The 25,632-nt window shown below is 52.1% G+C and overlaps 2 protein-coding genes across 3 annotated transcripts in view; one reads left to right on the plus strand and one right to left on the minus strand.

The window, feature by feature from the left end:
• Myo81F (Myosin 81F) overlaps positions 1–25,632 on the minus strand; it is a 128,520-nt gene that overhangs the window by 48,851 nt on the left and 54,037 nt on the right. For both annotated transcript variants that reach the window (XM_070527328.1, XM_070527329.1), the window contains 16 exons: positions 16,800–16,862; positions 16,152–16,295; positions 13,882–13,990; positions 12,612–12,955; positions 10,572–10,802; positions 8,915–9,064; positions 8,013–8,105; positions 7,837–7,911; positions 7,621–7,671; positions 6,753–6,992; positions 6,162–6,307; positions 5,633–5,750; positions 4,896–5,054; positions 3,620–3,731; positions 2,748–2,854; positions 1,457–1,641 (listed from right to left, as the gene is read on the minus strand). In XM_070527328.1, the coding sequence (XP_070383429.1) occupies positions 1,457–1,641; positions 2,748–2,854; positions 3,620–3,731; positions 4,896–5,054; positions 5,633–5,750; positions 6,162–6,307; positions 6,753–6,992; positions 7,621–7,671; positions 7,837–7,911; positions 8,013–8,105; positions 8,915–9,064; positions 10,572–10,802; positions 12,612–12,955; positions 13,882–13,990; positions 16,152–16,295; positions 16,800–16,862 (2,327 nt within the window). The remainder of the gene's footprint in view (positions 1–1,456; positions 1,642–2,747; positions 2,855–3,619; positions 3,732–4,895; positions 5,055–5,632; positions 5,751–6,161; positions 6,308–6,752; positions 6,993–7,620; positions 7,672–7,836; positions 7,912–8,012; positions 8,106–8,914; positions 9,065–10,571; positions 10,803–12,611; positions 12,956–13,881; positions 13,991–16,151; positions 16,296–16,799; positions 16,863–25,632) is intronic.
• LOC139051059 (uncharacterized) lies at positions 19,796–24,755 on the plus strand. Its single transcript, XM_070528111.1, has 2 exons — positions 19,796–20,244; positions 21,517–24,755. Exons 1-2 carry the CDS (start codon positions 19,975–19,977, stop codon positions 24,184–24,186), a joined length of 2,940 nt encoding a protein of 979 aa, XP_070384212.1. The 5' UTR covers positions 19,796–19,974; the 3' UTR covers positions 24,187–24,755.

Raw genomic sequence — 25,632 nt, forward strand, 5'->3', positions numbered from 1 at the left:
ATGAACATCATTAAAACTGTCCGAAAGCAGGATTCGAACACAGGACCTCTAGCAGAGAAGCCCGATATTGAAACCATTACACCGCGGACGCACGGACAATCGAAACCGGTGATTAGGCAGCGATTACGCGCGTTCGCAGAGCCACAAGCACGTCTGAAGCCACAAGAACGAAGACAAGACAAATTCACGCACCAGCCATCCTCCGCACGGTAGCTGAACGATGGCAGCGCCAGAGTTCCCTCTAGTGATTATTGTTGGAAACTCTATGGGACTCCCGTATGTAGCTTCGCTGCAAGACGTTCACACATGTAAGCGAGGAGCAGGTGGCAGGGTGTGCACTGCTACGTACGTGTGGGTGCAGCAAGCAAACTACGCCGTGGGCATGGGGATCTATATGCGCATGCAGACACGTGCTATACCGAACAAGCACCCGCCGACTTACCCGTATTCCTGCCTCGTTTGAACACTAGGCAAAGAGATAACACACAGGAAAGCTGGTAAGAACATTCTGTCGAGTGCACACGTGGCAAGTAGCACAGGGGCACCTTTGCACGAGTTTACACTATAGATCCTGGCGCTATGCCTCACGATTGAATTATTTCGAGGCTCGTATACAAGAAATCTGACCGTGACAGTGGGTCGTGCCGCCTTCTTGACACGGCGGGGCAAGTGAAGGTTTAGCCTTGTAGTTAATCGATTATCGATTAGTCGGCGCTAGCATGAGCTTTACGATTTAGTAGCGCGAGAATTTCGAACTTGCTCTCCTCGAAGGACGTCGTCCCCGTACGTAAATGTGCTCACCGAATATAAATGTGTGAAACAATGTTCCGGATAAAAAGTTGGAGGTACGTGGAACTTGTTCTGGATAACAGTGGCTACATCACTTGAGCAGAGTTTCAGATATTTATTTTTACGTGCATTAACAAGTTAAAAAACAACTTGTATAACACCGTTCCATATATTTTGAGATTTTATCTGGAACACCGTTCCATTTAGGTTGCGTTACGTAAGGTTAGCTTAGGTTAGCTCAGGTTAGGTTAGTTCAGGTTTGGGTTCGCATTGTGCGTGCGCATTGCGTTGCCAACGTTTCAATTCCGTCCTCGTACAGAGGCGCTGAAAATGTTTTTTCCAAGTTACAGGATGCCAACACACGTGCGACGTACACCAGTGCTGCATTTAGGTAAGCGGGAAATAGTTGCGAAATCTTTGTTTTCCTCACTTATAATGGAACAACGTGGTAGATTAATAGCATATATATATATATATATATATATATATATATATATATATATATATATATATATATATATATATATATATATATATATATATATATATATATATATATATATATATATATATATATATGTTATACGGAACGACAATACCCCCGCGTGGTACACAACTCCCAAGCTCTCAAGGAAAAAAAGAAAAAAGGAAAAAGCGGCGAGCTCACCGCATCATGTCCTCGGCGGAGGCCAGCTGGGCCTCGTCCTCGGCGAGCTGCGCCTCGGCGCGCTCGGCCTCGATGCGCCGCCGCTCGAGCTCCTGCTCCTCGCGGCGCCGTATCTCGGCCTCGACGCGACGCATCTCGCGGAGCGCCGCCGCCACCTCGCGGGCGAACATGCCCCGCACGTAGGCCTGGAATCGTCGTCGACGAAGGAACAAGCCCCCCGGGGTGAGCTCTCAATTCGAACAGTTGCCCCAACACCAGTTGCAATCTAACACGGTGCAGAGTTTCAGGTTAGGGGACGCAAGTGACTTGCGTACGCAAGAACGAGGGGCGACGGTACTGCGCATGTGCAGACACAGACGTAGAGATCTGCGCATGCGCAGTACCATGGCCCCTAGTTTCTGCGTACGCAAGTAGCTTGCGTCCTCTAATCTAAAACTCTCTATTTTCGAAACCCGCCGACCCAGCGACGCCAAGATCTGGAGTCACTTTAGAGGGCGCCACTGTTCCAGCAGTCGGTCACGTGTTACGAAGGTAAGCGGTCGGGGTCGGGAGGAAGTTTTTCCAGTGCGGGTCACGTGAACCGAAAGAGGAGCGACAGCGCAAGGGAAGGAGAAGATTTTTCATCCTCTAACAAAGCATGACGGAAGTACAGCGCTAAAAATTGGGCAGAATAAAAAGTTACGAATTTTCACGCTACTTTTGTCGTCTCTGTTCACCAGCTAGCCCATCATGAAATTCTGCTACGCTCTAGTAACAACAAGGTTCAAATAAACTGCTTGCTTATCGGGACGATTGGGCAAGGATTGCAGAAATGCAAAAGGCTATTGCTTCACGAAGCAATAGCTTTTTTAACGCCTATTAAGCCATTTATATATCTACAACCTACCCTATCACTGGCAGATGACCCGCTAGTTCCGTTTAGTAACTTGCTTGACTTTTTAGAGGCAATTGGTTATTTACACCAACTACAATGTGACGCAGGCTTAGCTCATTTAACGTTGCCTATTCTACTCTCTTGTGACTGGCGCAGCACGGCCTCTGTAGCCATTGCCCCATTAAACCCCAACTAACCAACCAACCCATCGTTCTTTAACGCAACTTTCTTCATGACCTCATTTTCATATGTATATATGTTTCTGGAAAAATAAACGAACAAAAAAAACGATTGAATTACGAATGTCGCACGTTGCGCACTTGGATGACATTTGGACGTTTAACGTTGAAACGGCCGGCTTAATATATCGCAGCATGCATCCATTATACGTTCGACTGAACGAAAGGAAACCCGCACCTGGATGGTTATGGCTGCTCGCCGCATCTGCAGGAAGTGGATCATCTGGCGGTGACCCCTGAAGTGCTGTTGGATGCGGATGGCCGCCACTCTCTGTTGAAGGAACACTGCAATACGGGGGAAAATAACAACAACGGAACGCATCTGCATATGCTTCCACATTCAAACACCGCGTAGCTGTATGCCCTAAGAGGATACAGCAGACAAACACGTGCTCTGTATGGCGTTTTGCGAAAAACGATCTTAGTGTTATTCCTGAGCTTCAGGTTTGACAGCGAACACACACGCACTAAAGAGACCCGATGGAAAGAAAAAAAAAATGCTGATGTGCTTACGAGTTCGCTCTAAGGCTACGACACGTTAAGTTGTACAAGCGGCTCCAAGGTTTTCGAGAACTGAAACACTAAATGAAAACTTGAAAATTAAATTCTGGGTTTTTACATACCAGAACCACGATGTGCTTATGAAGCAAATCGGAGTGGAGGAGGGGGGGGGGGGAAGGGGGACCGTATTAATTTCGACCACCTGGGGTTCTGTAACGTGCAACCAATACAGGGTATGCACGTGAGTTTTCGTTGCATTTCGCCCCCATCGAAATGCGGTCGCCACAGCCGGGATTCGATCCCGCGACCTCGTGCTTAACAACGCGAGGCCACAGCTATACTAGGAATGAAAACTTGTAAACAAGTCTGCTCATTGTGCCGATTAGTTTCGAGAAGCACTGCCTGATTTTGCTTAAAGGCCCCAAGTTGAACTTTCAGACTTTGAATCGGCATAGTTCTGTAGTTGTCTTCTTATTTCCTTGCACGAAACAGTGCAACCGTGCGTGCACTCAAAATCACCACGCGTACACGTATAGTCGCACAGCTCACCTCTCCGTAGCCGCCAGCCCCGCCAGATCTTCTGCACGACTGTGGCCATCTCACGAAGGAGTTTTCGCCTGGAGTCCTCGAGTGGGTCGAACACGGACGTCCTGAGAAACACCTGCCGGGAATTACAAAGAACAAAAAGAAAAGGAACGCTAAGGTACTCTGGTCCAACGGAACGACAAGATTTTGGCTGGCTGTATGGAACATTGTGAACGACGTTTTGACAGAAATGTTAAGAAAGGCCCACACAGTCGGTTTCAACAAACATGTCAAGCGCACAGCAACCACGACAGAACCACACTTGATGGCATGCATGTGCTATCACTGCAGTCGTTGCCATTGGTATGCTGTGGTATATACTGCAGAATGTCTACAACGTGTGGCGTCTTATACGCTCTAAAAAGCAGGCCAGTGATGCCGGTCGCATGTGCCACCGCAGCGCCTCAAGACCGCTTCCAGTATTATTCTGAGTCAGCTACGCTTTTCGAAACAGACTACGGATGGGAACTATTGGTGGCGAGCCGAGCGAAATACAGTGCCCGCTGCTGTTGATGAGGCACGTAGATCGTCATCGGCTTAGCCTATGTCCACTATCCACTGCAGGGACAAAGACCTCAACCAGAAATGTATAGAATAACCCTTGCTTTTAATAAGAATACTCCATCCTACATCTGTATTTCGCAATCTCATCGCAACACATAATCCACTGCCGTCCTCGACAGCGCATCCCTTGTCTTGGCAGCCATTCTGTTACTAGAGCAGACGACCGGTTATCTGCTCTGTGCATTACGTGACCGTCCGCCAAGGCTCACTTATTTCTGTTAATTTCATCTACAATATTTGTTGTACCTGCAACTTATCTCTGATCTATGCAGATATGGATTTATCTTTTTTTTTCATTTATTGAGGAGAATAAATCAGTGAGTGGCTCGGAAACAGACGATGGGCTTTTATTTTGCTGATGACGGCGATTCCACTGGCCACTACCTGGCACCCTTGAGTCGCCAACTACCTTTCGCTATGCTCCCTACGACAGAACAGCGCTTTCACGAGCACATTTAACGATTGCTCACTCATCGATTGCGAGATTTCGTGCATGGTGTATATGAAAGTTAAACGATTTCGACAGAATTTGACGCTTTCAACGCTGGTGCGAGGCGTCACTGAGAGTTTATAAAAATGCCCGGCGCGCTTTTCATCACGGCATGTACAACATGCCGTTTATCAAAAGGGTTGTTTGCCGCACACTCATCGCTTTGACGCAGGCGGGGCGGTATACCTTGGTCTTTCCGATCTGCCACTCCATCTTAGGCATGTTGAGCTTCTCGAGGATGAACCGACACGCCTTGAGGTGATCCGTCGGTAGCGTGCCCATATGCCTCACCAGGCATCGGTACCTCCGGAGGAAGTCGTCGATCGTGCTGTGGATGGGGTAGCCCTGGATACGGACAAGGAGGAGGTTGCGGCGCACAGAGCTGAGGACAGACGCCAAGAGAACTGACGAGGTTTGGGCGAGAGCTCCACGGCCGGAGCCGTTACTGAGGAAAATCAGATCTCGTTAACGAGTGAACACATGTTTACGCCCTAATGTGAGCGTGATGTTTCTATATCATACAAGAGCGTAGCGCAGTAATAAACGCACATCTCCCGAAAGGCGCTTTAATTTGTCCAACAGGCATTGAGAGAGATAAGGAAGTAACGAAGGAAGAATATAGGCAGACAGTTTAATTAGGCTTTGTCCAGTTGGCGAGCCTATACAGGTGGGAAGGCGGATGGAGGAAGGAAAAGAACGAACGAGATTCAGACTCATGACGTGCACTTGACAAGGCTTGACGTGCCATGTTGAATCGGGCATTCCAGCCCGTTGACTTCAGGTACTGCAAAAAGTGTTTGCCTGGCTTTCTGGGCATACATCAATAGATTCGTAATCAGAGTAGTGGTTACGCGCTTTATTGGCTCACTAAAGGGACACACTTCTGGTTCTGACCGCGCAAGTGACGACATCGGTTCGGTTACCTGCTGTCTGATGCGGATGATGTCCAGCATGCCAAGGTACCGAAGTTGCGTCAAAACTTGATCGTCGTCGTAGTTGTTTGCCGTTTTCTGAGTGTTCGGCTTGATACACCGGACATACCTGCAGCGAGACAAAACCATGTGCCTGAGTGCGAGCTGTTCGTGAAATTATTACTTCACGAAACCCATGAACACCGGATGTTCACTGAAATCGGGTCAGTTACAACGCGCATCTGATCGCATCGTTAGGCCCTGCCCACTGAACTTCCAGCCAAGGTGAAGTGCTAAGAATCTGCATACGGTCCATGCGACAGGCATTGGATGCAGCAACGTTCGCCGTGCCTCGACTTGGCCGCGCCGTCTGCTGGCACGAGAAAGCGCATACGCATTCCGTGTAGTTGATCCTACCGTTACCCTAGCATACTCGCGAGGCAGAGTACGGTTCAGATACGAGGTACGGCACAAATTAAAAAGGAACTTAGGTGAACACGGGACCACGCGAAGGCGCCTGACGATCGGAATGTGCACGTACCATGGAACAGTCGAGTGCAGAAGTTCAACGAGCGCCGTCAGCTGGTAGCGGAAGGCGTCAGCGACGGTGGGCTTGCTCTTGTTCATCGTCTTGGTCATCGTGGTGCCTCCGGCCGCCAGCCGCGTCAACGTCACTTCCAGAAGGTCCTACGGCACCAAAGCACAGCAGAGAGAGAGACAGGTTGAACGACGACGTATCGCTGACACGGTGTGCTCGCAAGGGAGACAGGAAATAGATGACACTTGGAGAAGCTGGGCAAAAAGAAAGTGAAGGGGAAGAAAAGAAACCAACAAAGAAACCACACGACGTGACACACGTTTGAATGACTAAGGGCAAGACGCGAAGACCAGGACTGAAGAAGGACACAAACGATAGGACCGGCGCCAGTACTGTCGTCTGTGTCCTTCTCCAGTCCTGGTCTTCGCGCCTAGCCTTTACTCATTCAGACGTCGACCAACTATCCCAAGCAAGAGTTTTACGTGACACGCGAGCTGTTAAGTCTCGTTTGAGGAGGAGGAGAAGCGGGGACGAGAGCTAACAAAAAAATAAAAAAGAAAAGCCATCGGCGACTATGGATCAAACAGAGGGCACCTGGAACTTGACGAGGTCCTTGACGAAGGCGTTCGTGGACTTGCGCATGAGCTCGAACAGCTGGTCCTGCTGGGCGTCCTTGTTCTTCTCGAGGAAGCCCTGCGTGGTGTAGACGACGGTGCCCGCGTAGTGGCGGATGCCGAACTCCTGCTCCCAGCGCCGCCGGTCGTCGCCGCGCACGTAGTACGCGTGCCCTTCGAGCTCCTGGTGGAGCTTGCTCACGAAGCTGGTGTCCGTGCCCTGCGTGTTTACGTGTGAGTGTGTGTGTGAAAGTGGGGAGGGGGAGGGCGAGAGGAACGAACACCATGCGTCAAATACACAGTACACACCCCGAGAACTTGAGGCTGGCACAAGTTCACGCGTGTTGTCCGGACGTCGCCGGAACACGTAATGCCCGGGCACTTTAATTGTTGAACGTGCGCCCTTGCGGGAGTTGGGGAGGACGAGACTATTTCACTAACTCAAGAGAAGTGGATTTCCTTATGGGTTTTCGGCGCTAGATGGGGCATACAACAGGAAACACACACACAAGCGACTCTATGCGTGTGTGCGCGCGTGTGTTTCTATGTCCCATCTAGCAGCAAAAGTCATGCTTAGATTATTAAAATTGACCTACTGTGTCCCACCTAATTAAGAAGGGGCACGTGTGCCTCTCATCAAAGACGTCGAACTGTTTTGGAAAGCCAAGTTACATGCGGCGCAATAAACATCCCGCAGAGGGGCTCACATGACAAACATCAGAAACGTGCGCGTAAGACCAGTGTTCTATAGCTATTCGCGACGGACTCCTTAAGGTACCATGGTGTGAAAATCAGGAAGTCGGCTAATTAAAAGTGAAAAGAAAAACATTTATGAACTCCAACTTTACCTTAGGCATGCGACATTCTTCTACGAGGAGCTTCAGAATGCACTTTGGAGGCTGTAAAGAAAAAGGCGACAAATCAGATTTGCACGTGTAAAAAAAGATTTATTTTATTTGCATCCAAAGTCATGTAATACGCTGATCTCTTTTCTGCAATGGAGGCGGCAAAAACAACATCACAAATTTCTTAAAGCATTAAAAAATAAGCAGTTCGCACGTTACCTTTTCGATCAATTCTAGACAGGCAGTGTTGTCAGTGAAATGGATGTGAGAATACTGGATGTCCTCTTGGCGGTACTGCAAACAGAACAGAACGCGGAACGATGATAGCACTGCTTTCGTCGCAAGACGCCAATGCAAGAGTGGAAAGGGCCCGCATGTGCCACAACTGCACTTGCCATTTCTTGCTCCAGGGCGAAGACGTAGTGATTGAAGAACTTGTGGAGCTTTTCGTTCGTGTAGTTGATGCACAGCTGCTCGAAGCTGTTCACCTAAAGAATTGCGAAACCCGGGACAGGAGAGGAAAGGAAGACGGTCACAATCCTCGCCGCATGGAGACACTTCGAGGTTTATTGAAAACTATTTAAGCGCTTCATTCACCGCAGCGATAAGCCTCGTGCATGCAGATTTATTCGCAGAACCGACTGGTATGATGTTACAGCGCCTACATATAGTGACAGGTCACAGGATCAATAATCTAAATTTTGTACGGGGTTTTACGGGCCAAAACCACTTTCTGATTATGAGGCACGCCGCACTAGAGGACTCCGGAAATTTCGACCACCTGGGGTTCTTTAACGTGCGCCTAAATTTGCCTTATGTAATGCCTCCGGGCCTTTAAGGCTTCAATAAATGAAATGAAATGAAGTACACGGCTGTTCTCGCATTTCGTTCCCATCGAAATGCGGCCGCCGCGGCCGGGATTCGATCCCGCGACCACGTGCTCAGCGGCCCGATACCATAGCCACTGAGCAACCACGGCGGGAGACGATAACCTAAATACTGACCCCACAAAATGGACTACCACGTAACGTCTTCGAGAGCAAACAAAAAATTTCTAAAATCTCTTCTGTTCTCCCTCAATATAGGACTTAAGTGTGACAACACTTTGCATTCATCAGATATTTGATGTGTAGGTAAATCGCGCACTTTCCATGCACAGTTTGCGCGTGATGGGCGCTGTGATAAATGGCTAGCTAAACGACACGTTCTTCCTCGAAATGAATGAATGAATGAATGAATGAATGAATGAATGAATGAATGAATGAATGAATGAATGAATGCTAAGCGGAGAACTCACCCCGAAGTTCTCGAAGCCAAAGATGTCCAGGACGCCGAGGAACCTGTTGCTGTCCCGTCCCGGGCTGGTGCACATGTTGATGTAGTTGACGATCCAGGCGAACGTCCTCGAGTACAGCGCCTTGGCCATGGCGTGCCGGTTTTGTTGGGCCTGGACGAGAATGCGCGCCTTACAACACGCGGGCCGAGGATCTCTATTGTGCAGCGCGAGAGAGGACATCCGATATGTATAAAGGGGGACGCGGCGTTTTGTAGAGCTGCAGGCGAGAAATGGGCGAAATTACGCGTCCACTTTTGGGAGGTTCGCGGCCGAGTTATTTCGCTATAGGAGGGTCACCCACAAAAGTATTTTTCTTTCGTCCTTTTTTTTCCACTGTCAGTCACAGTCAAGTTGTACCAGCTCCTCGTAATTGAAGGTTGTAAAACTACGCCGCCAGGCTCGCTTGATCGAGTTGATTAAGCACTCATGCGTTAACAGGCACTGCTCTTCGCGGAAGCAAACCAGCCAACTCACGGATATATTTCCAGCACGTTTTCGAAAGGTAAACTGAACAAGCTGCTAATAGTCCATAACTGCGCGAAAGCAAACCAACAATTCGCGCACAAATATCCTGCGCGTTTTGTAAGAGTGGCATACCGAACAAGTAGGTAATAGTTAATAATTACGGCAGCACAGAAAACAACACAGGAGAGATCGATCGATCGGTCGATTGATTGGTTGACTCATTGATTGGTTGATTGATTCTTTGATTGATTTAGGGGGCTTAACTTCTCAAAGCTACACAGAAACTACCAGAGACGGCATGACGGAGTGGACGACTGCAGATCAATTTTGACCATCTGGAGTTCTTTAACTAACCAGCATCGCAAGCGCAACACCAAAGGGTTCTTGCGTTGGCCGTCACTGGAATGCGCGCGCTGGGTACCGAACCCCCGACCTCCCGCGTGCGATGCTCTCGATGCGTAATGCGAAGACGTGGGATCGTGCCCCACCTGCGGCAAGTTGTTTCTTTATTCATCCACTTTCGTTGCCATTAATTTATCACTTCTTTAATTCAATTGGTAAGCACAATTCCCATATGTTTTCCTTGGTGTCTTTGTTTGTTGGCCTTCTCACGATATTGTCACGTGGTAGTGACGTTAAAGAACACAGTAGCAGTACTGTGAAAGACAAAACTACCTTTTATTGGGCGAACCTGTGCCCACAAAACAGGCTACACTTAAAGCGCAACGATAGCGGCGAACACAGTCGGCGATCGTCGAAAATCTGATCAGCTGGTCAAGCGCGACAGCTTTTATACAGTAGTCATCGAATTTTCCAGACTAATCGTCGGGACCCGCATGCCTTCTACAAAGTTCTACACCATTCGCGTCAAGCGATGAAATCAGATAACCCAAGGTTCGGCGACAACAGACTGCGGATAGAAGCACCGATAACTTTCCAGAAAATTCGGATACATGCAGGCGCGTCCCGCGCTGTGCGATAACATTTGTTCGGCGGCGAAACGTGGTCGCCCGATAGAGATAAGTACACGTGTCAATATGATTAATAAAAAACCGGGCCCCACGGTTAACTCCTTTTTTTCTCCGCGGTCCCTGCAGACTTTCGACATCGACCGTATACTCAGGCGACCGATCGCCGCACGGAGCATGCGCACCTCGTGGTACTTGAGCGGTATCTCGGTCACGTTGCCGCGCACGATGATCTGCCGGTGCAGCGCGACGTAGACGAGCTCCTCCGGCTGGAAGCCCAGCAGGGTGGCCACCGTCATCAGGATCTCCTCGTCGCCCGGGGTGAGCGAGCTGCGCTCCTCCTCGCAGTCGGCGAACTGCAGGTTGCCCAGCCACAGGATGGCGCTCAGCACGCTGAAGATGCCGTCCACCATCTCCTGCGGCGGAGGGAGAGAGGGAAAAGGGGGGAGAGGGGGGGGGGTTAGGGCGGTGCATACGCGCTGGCTTGTTATCGTACGGGTCGAAGACACCGGCGATCTTGCGGCGAAGGCACCGATTCTGACGAGTACAGTACAGTACAGTAGAGCACAGTACAGTACAGTACAGTACTGTGTAGTACAGTACAGTACAGTACAGTACAGTACAGTACAGTACAGTACAGTACTGTGTAGTACAGCATAGTACAGATAAAAGCAGGTCTATGTGGGTCACGAAAGGCCTCTTAGCGCCATATTATGCAGTCACATCACTGTGAAACCGTTGCCGACTTCCATAAATCCCACTAACATGTTCAACGAGTCGTTCCTCCCTGGGACAGTCTGTCGCTGGAATCATTTACCATGGGCAAAGTATAGAATGCCCCACAGTTGAGTCATATATAAATAAATGGTCGCAAGCACTTATTTGTACTGGTTTATTGATTATGTGACGAAGCGTGCATTGCGTGTAATACACAACTTGGTTTTTTCCCTACTGGGGACGTATTCTGAAACGTTCGCCGCGGCGAACTTTTCGCACTGGCCAGGCCTCCGCCGTTGCGGCGCGCGCTGAATGGCTGCTTTGACAAAACCGGAAATTCAGGTGGCGCAAATGAATTTCCGGTTTTGTCAAAGCAGCCATTCAGCGCGCGCCGCAACGGCGGAGGCGTGGCCAGTGCGAAAAGTTCGCCGCGGCGAACGTTTCAGAATACGTCCCCTGTTATGTTCACTTTGTCATCGTGACATTGCATGTCATTACAGATGACAAATTGCGTACGCCCACTCCAGCTTAACGCCTGGTACTCACGACATATAGTTTAGAAGAACTGCTTGCTGAGCGAGTTGGTGCATGGCTATGTTTTAGGACGAGTTGCGCCTAAGAAAGAACGAACACAGGAAGAACCAGGTAGACTAAAAGAGCGTAAACTACCAACTGGGCTTATATGTGTCGAATCTGCATATATAGGTAGTGTTCCCACGTGACAGAAAAAAAGGAAAGGAGAATGAGGAGCAAACGGCAAATCAGTTGATAGTTCGCGCTCTTTCCGTCCACCTGGTTTTCTCCTGTGTTCGTTCTTTCTTAGGCGCAACTCTTCCTAAAACATACTCAGGGTATGCAGCACGAAATTATTCTACAGAAGCCGGACGGAGCTGAAATTCGCCAGGTAAGGTGCTTCTTGAGGAAGGCAGAACATGCACGGTGTGTAAATAGATACCATCGAGGAATAGGTCATCGACATGCGCTAGAACATAAGTCGGGTCGACGGTGAAGAATATGCGCCCCCCCCCCCCCCCCCCCCCTCCGAGCACTGCAACGTAAACGGGTCAACACATACTCTTAAAGAAAGGTTACACCCTTTGGATTGTATTTTGTCCCACAACCATAATGGTCATCTATCTTGCCCACATTTCCTTTCTTCAACGTTGCGAAACCGGTACTTCCAAGTCAGGAAAGGCTTGCGCGTTATCAGCATGACACAGCATTCTCGACAGGAACGTTGCGAGCGCCCGAGTTTTTCAAGAAAGGAAGCGCAAGCCAGGCAGACGACGATTAATGCTGTGGGACAAGATAAGCCCCAAAGGGCGTAATGTTTCTTTTAAGCAAAACTTTTTGTTGGGCTAGTTGGTGCATTACTGAAGTACTATAGCGCCAAACAGACGACACAGGAAGAAGAGACACGGACGAGCGCTTCGTCCGTGTCTCTTCTTCCTGTGTCGTCTGTTTGGCGCTATAGTACTTCAGTTTCTTTTAAGATTGCACGCATATACCTGCGGTATGTTGAGCACGGAGATGGCGAGCCTCAGGGAGTCGAACATGAGGGCGTCGTCCACGCCGTCGATGGAGAGGCAGCCGCTCTGGCTGAGGTACGTGTACCGCTCGACGGGGCCGATGGCGAACTGGTCGCGCAGCTCGGCGCTCCTGCGGGCGGCCGCCACCAGCTGGTAGAAGATGTGGTAGTTGCGCTCGCCGCTCGACTGGAACGTGATGCGAGACTGCTCCAGCAGGTAGTCCTGGATCATGCAGCCCTTGATCTGGAAGCGGCCGTCGAAGCACACCTGGATGAACTTGCCGAACCGGCTCGAGTTGTCGTTGCGCACCGTCTTGGCGTTGCCTGCATGCGGGGTGGTCGAGACAGACGCGCACTGTACGGCTCGTTCCTATAGACGTTCGCGTTAGGCTTAATTAACGCCCCCCGAGGTATGGCGTTGCCTGCGGGACCGAGACAGACACGTTCGCAATAGGCTTAACGCCCCGGAGGGATCTCGAGGCCACGAGAGAGGACTCTTCCGGATCAGTTCTTGTGACCCGGCGGATGTTCTTCATGCAGCGTGCACGTAAATCTCTCGCGTTCCGAGGTGATTAGCTTTAAGTAACGCGGGCCTTTTCACGAGTGCTGCTTCCGAAGACAGAACAGACGAACCACAGAGCCTGTGACACTCCTAACCTCTCTAGACGGTCGTAAGCGTTAAAAAAGGAAAGGACCCGTTGGCCAGCTACATGTTCTAGAAAACTTATATACAGTTCTAAGATAAGAAACAGATACGCCGCGGAAGATACAAGCGGAGAATTCTTGTGGTGGAAAGACGCGGAAACAAGTAAGGAAACGACCGGACAGCAAAGACCATCCGGTCGCGTTTCCTCACGTGTTTTCACGTCTTGTCCACGGCAAGTGAACCAACTAGCCGAGCAACAAGTAGTAATACAAATGGAAAAGCTAGAAATGTTTCGCACGCCTGACCAAAGGACAATAAAAGGACTGGCGGTACGGCCACCTGCAGCGACAATGGAAAGTGCTTCGCCTGTCAGAAGTGAGTTGATTCTTGGTATTCGAGTTAATGCGCACTGTGATTCTTTTCGGTGTCTACCAAATGTCATTCTCGTCCACCTATCCAACAAGCAGCCGACGCGCAGAGGCAGCCAAGAACTGTTTCCAGAATTTTCGCATTTCTCAGGCAACTTGCGCGAAGGCGAATGTGACAGCACCGTGGGGGAACGCGTGTCTTTCGAAGGCATGCGCGGCGTCACCTTCTCACTCACCGAATGCTTCGAGGATGGTGTTGGCCTCCAGGATCTGCTGTTCGATCCACGTGGACACGTTTGTGGTGACAGTGCACAGGTACTGCAGTATAAACTTTGTCGTTTCCGTCTGAAAGAAGGGGGGTGCATAACTTGCTCGGCCCATGAAAAATGAGATAGACAACAACAACGGACTCCAACACAAGAATATGCGGCAATCTTTAGCATTTGAAAGAACCTTTGGAGCCCCTGCTAAAACACACGCACTGTCTGGAACTGTCAATCCGTACTTCACTATTGCGTGGAACTCTTAAGCAGAACCATCTCACAGGGCTCTGCCTCAAATCTCAACTCAAATTTCACGACGTAACTCAGCATCGTAACATAGTTCGAGGTGCCTTCTGGAGACATCAGCTTGACTTTCAACGGCTGCCAGAGACCTCGCGTCTACCTTCTCTCAACCTCATTATTAAGGCCGAAGTCGGATTACAAACCCAATTTCTTGAGTCTTAGGTTGGGTCCCCAATGTCGTGTGTATTTTGACGTATGTGTTTCCCCGGAAATCAATCTACGCGAACATCTCGTAATGATTTTTTTCTTTCTTGTTCCGGTGGTTCAAAGCCACGATAAAGCGAATATCTTTCCCGTGAAAGCAGTTGCTCATCGGGAGGTTTCAGGCGTAAAAACATGCTGCGCCAAAGTGTCCACTGTTTGAGGAAACCACATCGAAATGTAGAGATGTAAATGATCCTGAGCGAAAGTGCGTCTGTTAAACACCGCTCGCCCAGTAAAGCAGAAAGATTCGACATGCACTATGATCAGCTTTGGAAAGCTTTTACCTCACAGTTTCGCCGCTCAGCGAGCATTTCCGCTCACTCGACACCATATTCATGCGTGAGGCTAAGCTCAGTGCTGTTGGACTCTTTCGCAGAATTACTAGCAGTCGCCGATCTCACCCCTACTTTGTCGGAGTTAGGTTAAGCCAGCGAGGTTTCTTTACCTTTGCCTGTAAGGAAAGCGGCTTTTCGAATGTTCCGTAACTCAATAGTAGCATGGTCAGAATGCTGGTGCCCACATATTGTGTGGCCACTATAGTTTGTTTCGAGAACATGCGCTTTAACAGAAAGTAGGGATGCTAGTGTTATATTCAGGGTTCGTAATTACTTCAGGCAACCACTATTAAAAAATAATATAAGATTAGAAAGAACACGGCAGAGGCAAAAATAAAAGAGCCATATACGAATTCAACAAAATGATGTCCACAGGTGTTCGTGGTTCATATAAAGTTGGCGAAAGAGAAACGGACCCTCTCCGTCTCCATAGTTGAGTTTTCGATATTTTCCAGTCTCTGATGACATTGCGATGCGTGCGTTGTGTCCCTGTTTTTGTCCGCGATCGATTTGGCAAATTATTACAATCTGGCATTACCTCGAACAATCATTGCGGTATTACCCTGATGCACTGAGAAGTGCGGTGAACGCTACACCGTCGCATTCAGGTAAACGCGGCTACGGCATGCGGCACTGTGCGGCAGCGTATACACGCGTGGCGTCTCCCCGCTGGTCCGATAACAAGCCGGAATCTCTGTTACCGCGGCGAGTGCGTGCACTTCGTCGATGAGTGGTGGAGAGGGGACGCTGGTCTTCGCTTCTTTCCCTCTTTCCCTCGGTGCGGTACGTCACGTGCCTACGTGCACTGCGTCAGTCGACTCGAGTAGGCTTAGTTACCGCGTCTCGAACCGTATTATGCGCTCTCCTTACGCAATAATAATGCGATTCGCCTTGGTAGCGCGTCACCGCCGTTTGCGTGGGTGCGATGCCCGAGGAATGCGACCCAGTGCGCCACTGGAGCATTCCTGCAAACGCGGCCGATGCACTCGAGTCGGTTTCGACTTGTTCGATTTTAGCGCTTAAGCATTCCTGCAGAGAGAGAGAGAGAGTGCGTTGTGTGTGTGCCTTTGTCTTTATCTAACTCCCTTTCTTTCATCCTTCACCTGGAGTATCGCGCTAAGCGAGATACCAATAAACTGTCTCTCTCTCCCCCTCTCTCTTATTCCTGTTTGCGATTGCGCAGATAGTATGTACGCAGCGCTGTACGTACGCAGTTCGCGTCTGTCTTCGTGTGCTGCAAGTTAATGACCGACAGTGAAGACTGACCGGCAAGGCTATAGATAGCCGGGCTCCACACAGTGATACATACCAGAGTCCCTTGATAACCAAAGGTTGTTGAAGGACTCGTTGAATCGACGCCAGCCGCCCCCCCCCCCCCTCTTTCCTCGCGCGCTTAATTACCTTTCCGGCACCGCTCTCCCCGCTGATGACGCACGCCTGGTTGGCGGTCATGTTCTGCAGGCTGTCGTACGCAGACTCGGCGATGGCGAACACATGCGGCTCGCAGTGGCCGATCTTTCGGCCGCTGTACCGGAGCACCCAGTCCTGAAACAGAGAGAACAGTGCGCACACTCTCTCCCCATGAAGTCCCCGCGCGCGCTTTCCCTGCACAACGCGTGTCGATCACCGCCACCGCCAGTTTATGTATGTCTACTGCAAGACTCATGCCAGTATGGTCTCGAATATCCCCGGTCTCGCGCTAGCTGACCCCCGGCCATCTTATGCCTGCAAATTTCCTGGTTTCATTCCCTTCCATATGCACCCGTCCCGTAACTGTAACGGACCACCGGTTGCCTGCCCCACGCATTACATGCACTACCCAACTACATTCCCTGCTCTTAATGTCGACAAAAATACCGACTACCTCGGTTTGCTCTCTAATTCACACCGATGTCTGCCTGTCTCTTAATGTTACGCACCTAACATTTAGCTTGGCTAGCCTCCAAGTTTCTGTCTCCTACGTTAGTACCGGTAGAACTCAATCGCTGTGCACATTTCTTTCCAAGGATGGCGGTAAGATACGTCCTCAGTAAGCGCGCGATCACTCACCGTGTCATAAATGCTGAGCTCCTTGTAAGGGTTGACGGCGATCAGGATGGTGCCCGTGTAAGTCTGAAACCAGTTTGGTCAAGGCTTCTCACGACGCAATGAAACACAGCGAGGGAGAGAGAGAGAGAAAAGAACCAGCCGGATCAAGGGACTCGAATTTTTTTTCAGTAACAATATGCCGTCACCAGGACTGAGCCCGCAGTTGGCTACGTTACACACTATACAGGAGATAAAATGGTAGAAAACGACAACGCGAATACATTACCTGAGGGTTCGTACACTGATACATTCAGAGACAAGCATGCTTGAAATGTTCTGCGCCTCGTATACTGTGAATCAGTTTCGTCTTAACATAAAAGGATCAGTAGTATCGTACGATGAACTTCATTCAGGTCCTGAAGATCAACCCTTAGGTTGACGCAGGCGGCTCCCACGTCGGGGCAGTAAGGTTTAACCTTACCGCCGTATCGAGGACCTTCTGGACGGCCTAGTGTACTCGATCTAAAGAGCTCCACTGTGAAAGACTCGTCGCCACCAATCTCTTTCTCTGTCATATAGTCTGCGAAAGTGCTCCTGCGGCATTAATCCGCAGCCTCCATGCTGCGACGCCACACGTGATCCCTTACCATCTTGCTCCCAGAGAAAAACTAACTTCAACCATAGTTGGATGCGGACAGCTCGGAAAGAAGGAAGGTGTGGCTTTGGGCGAGCTGTTTCAGCGTTATTACGAACCGTATACGCGACGAGATACAGCGCCTGCCCACCTGCGTGTGTCGTCTCCAGTTAGGCGCAGGTCGTAATAATGCGAAAAGGAAGCGCTTCGTTTTCAAAGAGTCACTTAGGCGTTTCAGGCTTTCATGGCAGCAACCACTGGCATTGCCATGCAGTGCCGTCGGCCACTGGGATGAGCGTGAGTTGCGAAAGCACGACGCCTCGGCGAATGCGACCGATCATCATAGGCCTGACGTGGAGAAGGTCACGCACGTAACGGTCCCGCACCGCACAGCTCGCAACAGAAGAGGGGCGAAAAATTACAACTCCTTCGTTATAGAGGTCGTTTCGTTGTAGACGAGCTTGACTGAAGAACGCAGCTGGCTCCGCTGCAGAGCCAGTTGTGCAGACCGTGACAAAAGCGCGTACGATTGGCTCCGTCGTTTGCACAGCCAAACGTAGCGCGAGTCTCCGGAGAACTTGCCTCTGGAACCCTCCATGGCGCGGGTGGCGCATGTGCAGCCGATACCAAGACAGCACTACGGCGCCGGCGCCGACGGCGCGAAGGCGATTCTAGCATTGGTACATAGGAGGACGATACAGAAAGTCTTCGCCCCTATATATTTTTTGTCAAATTACGGCTGTAAATGCGAAGTGAACATATCCGTCTCCCAGTGGTGGACCTTTATCGGACTGGACTGGCCTTATCTGCCGGTAGCTCCGCGGTACGGCGCTGCTGTCAGCTGTCGAAGATGGCGGTTGTGCTTCAGCACGTCCACGGCGTACGAGCAGCAAAGTGTGATTCGTTTTCTATGGAGGGGTGAAACGAAACAAGTATATTGCAAATGGGATTTAAAGTGTCTACTGTTACTGATATGAATAATCAATAACCTAAGTATTATATAAGCAATACAAAAAGAATTTTATGATCATGCTATGTATTACGAAAAATTCTATAATGCAATCCTTTTTGTCTTATCCACGCTGAGGACGTTGTTGAAGGGACAGACTTGTTCTCAACGAGAACAAGGAATATGGGATTTATTCACAGTATCTGCATGAGAACGTTACAATTCATCAGTCTAACATGACTGAAAGAGGAATGTACGCTCAGCAGCTGCCCAACAGCTGTTTATAAACACTCTGTCCTCCCTAGATCCCTAGGCGAGGGAAAACGGCCGTTCGACCTTCGACCAATTTGAAGCGTCCAAAGTCATCGTCGCCGACCCGCCTTTGAGGGGGAGGGTTTACGCACTCACTTCCGCACAGGTTGCAACTGACCACACCAAGGTGAGAGGGTTTCCGCAGACACGGGTCTTGTCCTGAGCAGGCGCCTCTTGATCCCCGAGTTGACCCCGCAGACAGTGGCCGCCGCGTCTGTCCATTGACTGACGACTTCTAAGGCCGGTGAGACGGCGCCGCGAAACATCTTCTTCCTGGAGTTCCCCCGCTTCAAGCAAACCGTGACGGTGACGGCGAATCCCCTAACAATACTTGGTCCGCCTACTGCGTCTAGACATCCCGGAGCCATTCCGTTGGCGACGCGGCGCATTGTCGTCCTTACAAAGCGAGTCGCCGCGGCAGACAAGCCGGCGCTTTTCCCACGGTCGCTTCCCCGAAGATCGCTAACCCCCGCCGGTGGAACGTGACAGCGCAGAGGGCTTCACAAACGTTCCTGCAGCTGTAAACTAGTCGGTGTAGCCCCAGAGGAAAGGAATTACAGGAATAGTAAAATTCAAGCCAAAGCTTTCGGAAGGGTTCTTCTAAAAAAATATTTTTCCGTTCAGTAATGAAACGGCGGCACATCAAAAGAGAAGTGTCGCAGCGAATTCACGCCGGCTGTGACATCACAGCCGTACCGTCATCGTCATCACGAGTGCCACTAGGAGCCGCGTTTCACAGAAGAGGGAGTCAAATTCAAGCCAAGCTTCTGCAAGGGTTCTTCTAAAAATCTTCTCCGTTACTGTGCTATACTGTACCGTGCTGTGACAGTATGCGGCGACAGTGACCGACTGTGATTGTGTGTCTATGCTCCTTTCGTTCTTGATCTCTACTTTGTTACCACTTTACCTCCCTCTCCCCCCTCTCCCCAGCGTAGGGTAGCAAACCGGATATTGCCCTCTGGTTAACCTCCCTGTCTTTCCCCTTTCATCTGTCTCTCTCTCTCTTCTCCGTTGAATAACGAAACGGCGGCGCATGTCAAAGTGTCGCGGTGAATTCACATCGGCTGCGGCATCTGACTGCCGCATTGTCATCGTCATCGCAAATGCCACTAGCAGCAGCCGCGTTTGAAAGAAGAGGAGAAGGACGGCAAGCGGGAGTGGCGGCGGGCGCCTGCTAGGGTAGAGGCTGCCGCCGGCCGCGCAGCCAACACCGAAGAGCCGGCGATGCGCCCTCGAGCCGCCTTCGAGGCCGCCGTCGCTGACCGCCGCCAGCAGGCCCGCTGACGGTCCCCGCAGCGGCCATGAGTCGTCGGCCACTGCTCCTCCACGCGGGCCACGGGCCCGCCGGCCCGGGGTTCCCGCCCCGGGGCGGGGACGAACGAGACCGCCAGCTACCGCCGCCGTCGCTGCTCCACCAGGAGCTGCTCGAGTGCCTCCGCGAGCAGCTGCCCAGGACGCGGCGCGGAGACGCCTTCGCGCCGGAGGTCGTGCTCGAGTTCGTGCGCAGCATCACCGAGCTGCAGGGCGACGACTTCAAGGACGCGTCGCCCGGCGGGCATCCACCGGCAGAGGCGAGTGGATTGATTAACCGACCGCGTGTCGCCCTCCATATGTACAGGCGCCGACAAAAGTGGTGTACTCCAGGCAGATTGCTACTGCAGCGGCGTCGCTCGGCATTTTGGCGAGCTGAAGCACGAAACGTTGAGACGAGTCAAGCGACATGCCTGCAGATAATGAAGGACACCCATTGGCTGTCTCGATCCCAGATGCTGCCTGTAGATGGCGTTGCGATGCAGTTGGCCGTTGCTCCGGCTCCCGCTGCGTGGAGTATACCACTTTTGTCTGCGCCTGTACATAGTATAATCGCGTTGTATGGCGCGCGCGTGGTTTACGTTAGGTAAAGTTGGCGCTCGTTGGTGATGTGTATAGTCAGATGTCCATCGCAGGAACATGAAAACCGACGGCGTTTTTATTATTATTATTATTACTATTACTATTATTACGAGGTTCAGGTCGAAGCTCCTTTCTGAATAACGGGTGTAGGGCACACATCTTGCCCAACTACCATTGTCCTAGACACGCTCGCAATGTGAAACGGGTGTTAGGGTCCGGGGTGCGAATCGAAGTGGGGCGCGAAGGCGAAGAGGGGTTTGTCAAAGCATGCAGATATAAAGGGCAGGGGGCTCGCTGCTCGCTTAACAGCTTCAGCGCTAAAGAGCCGGCATTTATCAATGTTGTCAGCGCCGAAGAAGCCCGCGGAGGTTTGCATACACGATCGGGGCAGGGTTTAGGTGTGACGTGCGTTTAATTTGTTTTTCCCTCTGCCTCCTGGTTACGCCCACTGCAGGGCAAAGGCCCCTCCCATATTTCTCCAACAACCCCGGTCATGTACTAGTTGTGGCCATGCCGTCCCTGCAAACTTCTTAATCTCATCCGCCCACCTAACTTTCTGTCGCCCCCTGCTACGCTTCCCTTCCCTTGGAATCCATAACCCTTAATGACCATCGGTTATCTTCCCTCCTCATTACATGTCCTGCCCATGCCCATTTCTTTTTCTTGATTTCAGCTAAGATGTCATTAACTCGCGTTTGTTCCCTCACCCAATCTGCTCTTTTCTTATTCCTTAACGTTACACCTATCATTCTTCTTTCCATGGCTCGTTGCGTCGTCCTCAATTTGAGTAGAACCCTTTTCGTAAGCCTCCAGGTTTCTGCCCCGTAGGTGAGTACTGGTAAGACACAGCTATTATAGACTTTTCTCTTGAGGGATAATGGCAACCTGCTGTTCATGATCTGAGAATGCCTGCCAAACGCCTCCTTGCACTGATCAAACGTCGCTCGCAGGCAACGCAGCAGCGCCACGAAGGCAAGCACATCCTGGACGCGTCCCTGGAGGATCTCAACTGCGACCCGGTGCCCGTGCTGCTGCCGCTGGTGGTGAGCCCGAGGGGCGCCAGCGACACGGCGGTCGCCAACCCGAACGGCTCCTGGCAGGTGGACCCGCGCCGGCGCTCCGCCGAGAACGCGCTGCGTCGCTTCCGGCTTCGCCCGCACCCGAGTTCCGAGGGCGTCCACGAGAGGGCCGTGATTGCCGAAGCGCTGAAGGACATTCGACGGCGCCTCGACCCGTCCCCTCCTCGGGAGTCGTCGGAAGAGACGGCCGGCCCCAGCGAGCTCGAAGAGCTCATGGAGAGCAGCTCACTCGCGACCACGTCCCAGGACACGTCATCCTCCCAGGACAACACGGGACACGAGGGCGCCGACTCCACCAGCGCAGAAACCGCGGAGGCGACAGAGCAGCTGGACGTCGAGGCCGCCTCCGAGGAACAGTCGGCAGACAGCGCCAAGGACTCGTGCCCCGCCTTCCCAGCGGCGGGCAGCTACGACCTCCTCTCCTCAGTCGTGTCCTGCCTCGATCCGGTGGTGGACCACGTGGAGCCTTTGTACACCATGAGGAACGTGTACCAGAACATCGCGCAAGCCTACGACACGGTGTTCGGCTCCGCGCAGGTCGACGGAGGAGTACCGCAGTTCCTGGACGAGAACCCGAAGCAGCCGGCCGACAGCTGTGCGGCCCGCTACGACTTCGCGAACCACGAGTACCTCGAACACCACGACAGGCTTCCGGGAGGCGCGTTCGAGCGATTCATCTCTTCGAGTCGCCAGAGCGACGTCGACGCCCAACAGCAGACAATGCCGCGGGTGCCGGGCCGCCTGTGCGGTGACGACTGCCACTTCCAGTCGCCGCACGTCGTTCCGCAGTTCCAGCAGGTGGGCCTGAACGCGGAACTGCAGACTGCCGTTCAACAGTCCGACGGCGCGAGTGGAAGCTCGATGATACCCAGCGTGGACGAGAAATCATTCATCAATTTCCTTTTCTCCAACATGTCCAACGACGACGTCGAAGGCAGGGCCGGACAGCTGGACCTGTTCCAGATGAACTCCAGCGTGGGCTTCCTGAACGAAAACGCGGACGCTTTCAACAACCACGTCACTCCCGCCATCATCGCCGATTACAACAATAACGTCTTCGGTTTCCACGACAGCATACCGTGTTACCACGAACTGGCCACCATCGACGAAACGGAGAGACACGCCGAGGTTTCTGGCGAAATGCAGGTTGCCTCTACGATGCGCCAGTTTTCCGAACCCACCGAGAACTCGACTCCCGCTACTTCGACAGAGATGGGCCGTGCCAGCGACACTCTGGATTCACCCCGGAACTATCAGCCAACATTCGAAGAGGAAGTTCACATGACGGCGACCCAGGTGTTTCAAGTCGAGCTTTCCAACATGGCGCCAGAGTTCCTCCAGTCGCTGCAAGATAAGAATGACGACGTGAACGCCGAGAAGGGACACGTCTTTCCTCTGTCATCGAGGATCTGTGACGTCCTTTCGACCGAACCCGAACGCAACTACGACCTGCTCAAGTCTTCGCCCGAGCGCTGCTCGTGGGCTAAGGCGAGGACTCCGTTCTCCGACGCCAACACCCTCACACCGGCGGCGGAGATGATTCCAGTAGCCGAAGAGGCGCTCAAGTTCCGACGCCGAAACGGACGCAATTTCTTCTCCGACGGCAACGTTCTCGGCGACGCCATTAGCGGCGGCCAAGCGAAGCACCAAGAACAAGTTTCGGGCAGGCCCCAGCTCACGTCCTGGCCCCTCAAGCCGGCGTCCATCAGGGACAAGGACTGGATGAGGCGGTTCGCTCCTCTGAGGCCCATGTTCGTCAGGGAACAGCGGCAACCCGAGAAGCCACCTCCGCTGAAGCCCGCGTTTCTCGGGCCGCAGCACCGGCAGCTTGACGACTGGACGGATGGCGATACTGCAGCAGCTAGGCACTCAATGGACGGCAGCCTTGGCTGGGCCAAGAACCTTCGCCTACCGTCCAACGCGCCCAGCTGCCTCACCGACGACGAGGTGAACACCGAGGACATCTTCTCGGGCCTGCGAGAGGACACGGCCATACTCACGCCGCTGCTCCTGGAGTCTCGAGTCCCGATGCGCCAGCAGCAGCTGGTGACGACGGAATCGAGTTCCGGCGACGGAAGCGACTCGGACCCCTCGGGACCCTTCAACACCTCGTCCAGCGGCGACGACAACAAGGATTCCTGCACCGCCACGTCGCTCGACGCCAGCGAGGAGGTCGAAGACTCGGCGAGGACGTCGACCGCCACGGTGGCTTCCGCGCCGCCCCCGCCGCAGCATGGGATTCTCCGCAAGGCCCCATTCCGCGTTTACGAGAACGACGACCTGGGTCCCGACGAACCGCAGGCCGTGCTGCTGGCACCGGTCCCCGCTGCCGGCGTCGTGGCCTGGCCTCGCGTGCCCTGCAACGCGCCCTCGACTACGGACGAGTTCGACGGATCCGTACGGCTCTTCGACTTCGCGTCGACGGTGAGCGAAGAGACGGCCGAGGTGGGCGGATTCGACGAGGTCTACCCGGGCTCGACGAAGAAGACCGTCGCCGTCCGTGCCATGATGCCCACCATTGACGAGGAAGATCAGGAATGACGGACACGCCACGCCGGGGGGTGTGAAGCACACACTGCCAAGAATCTTATAAACAAGCTCGGCGGAAGAAACCCTGCGTTACAAAACGAGAGAAGTGTCAATGCTTGCGAACGCGGAACGAAGATGCGACCGTCGCGGTCATCCCGCTCCGGGCGGAGGTAAAAAAAGAATGTCCGAGGCCACAACTCTTCCATTCGGCTGAACGAAGCTTTCCGCGCCAAAACGAGAACGTGTCACTGATTCTTGGGAGTGAATCGAAGAAACGTGATCGTCTTGATGCTCAATTCCAACGGAAGCCCAACTGGACTCCCTGTACGCCACCACACGTGCTATCTTTAATCGGCAGTGGACTATAAAATTTCGCGATACTGATTAGCCAATCGGCGGAGAAGTGGCGGGCAAGAGAGTGCCAGCAATGAATTAAGGTGTCGCTCGGAGAATACGCCTGTTCTACGCTGACAACCAACCGCAGCGGGACATTGCGCAAAATTGCGAAGTTGCTCAACGGTGATCGCTCTCTGTAGTTGCTCTTAAAATTTCCTGAAAAATATTTTGTTTTTTGCTCTTGTCGTTGATCTGTGCATATTTGCAATTCTACCCGCAGCAAATCCGCGCTCACATTCTGCCCTTCGCAGCGGCAGCTGTAAATGATATTTAATCCGAGTTTTGTTGGTGACTGCAGTATAGAGACACCGTTCACTGCCGGCGCAATGAGTCCCGCACAGAAACGGTAAACACGAGAAAGTCATTCTAAAGCACCCTCAAACACAGTCTTCACACATCGGGACCACCGTAAAACCTTACAATGTGCATCACAATTAGGCAAACGGAAGCCGCATTGAAAAATTATGGGGTTTGACGTGCCAAAACCACTTTCTGATTATGAGGCACGCCGTAGTGGAGGACTCCGGAAATTTCGACCGTCGGGGGATCTTTAACGTGCACCTAAATCTAAGTACACGGGTGTTTTCGCATTTCGGCCCCATCGAAATGCGGCCGCCATGGCCGGGATTCGATCCCGCGACCTCGTGCTCAGCAGCCCAACACCATAGCCACTGAGCAACCACGGCTGGTGGAAGCCGCATTGGGTCGGCCCAGTGTCGCAAACGCACTGACGGATTGACTCGTGCGCCTAACGACAAAGACGGCCGACTTCTGTCTCGTCGTCCACGGGCCAAAGCGGCAGTAGTAGTCACTGCATCGGGCAAAGATTACGCCACCATTGCGTCATCCCGATTTCCCGCCTATATGTCGGCGGAATGCATGCCGATCGGCCGACTATACAACCGGCGAGTCCCCACAAAGCTTCAGGCTGCTTCGTCGGCAAGAGTGCGATAGCGGAGACGAGTGTAGGGGGAAGGGGCGTCGAGTCAGTCCTTGCGAAACCTCGCAAAAGATGGTCGGAGCCACGTGTCGTACACATCTAGCGCACAGTTGCAACATCGA

The sequence above is a fragment of the Dermacentor albipictus genome, chromosome 10 (assembly GCF_038994185.2).
Source record: "Dermacentor albipictus isolate Rhodes 1998 colony chromosome 10, USDA_Dalb.pri_finalv2, whole genome shotgun sequence".
NCBI classification, from domain to species: Eukaryota; Metazoa; Arthropoda; class Arachnida; order Ixodida; family Ixodidae; genus Dermacentor; species Dermacentor albipictus.

Bases quoted from the DNA above. Each gene is read 5' to 3' on its own strand.
- LOC139051059 (XM_070528111.1), top strand. From the start codon at position 19,975: ATGAGTCGTCGGCCACTGCTCCTCCACGCGGGCCACGGGCCCGCCGGC. The intron at 20,245-21,516 runs GCGAGTGGATTG...CGTCGCTCGCAG, and splicing joins GCGGGCATCCACCGGCAGAG to GCAACGCAGCAGCGCCACGA.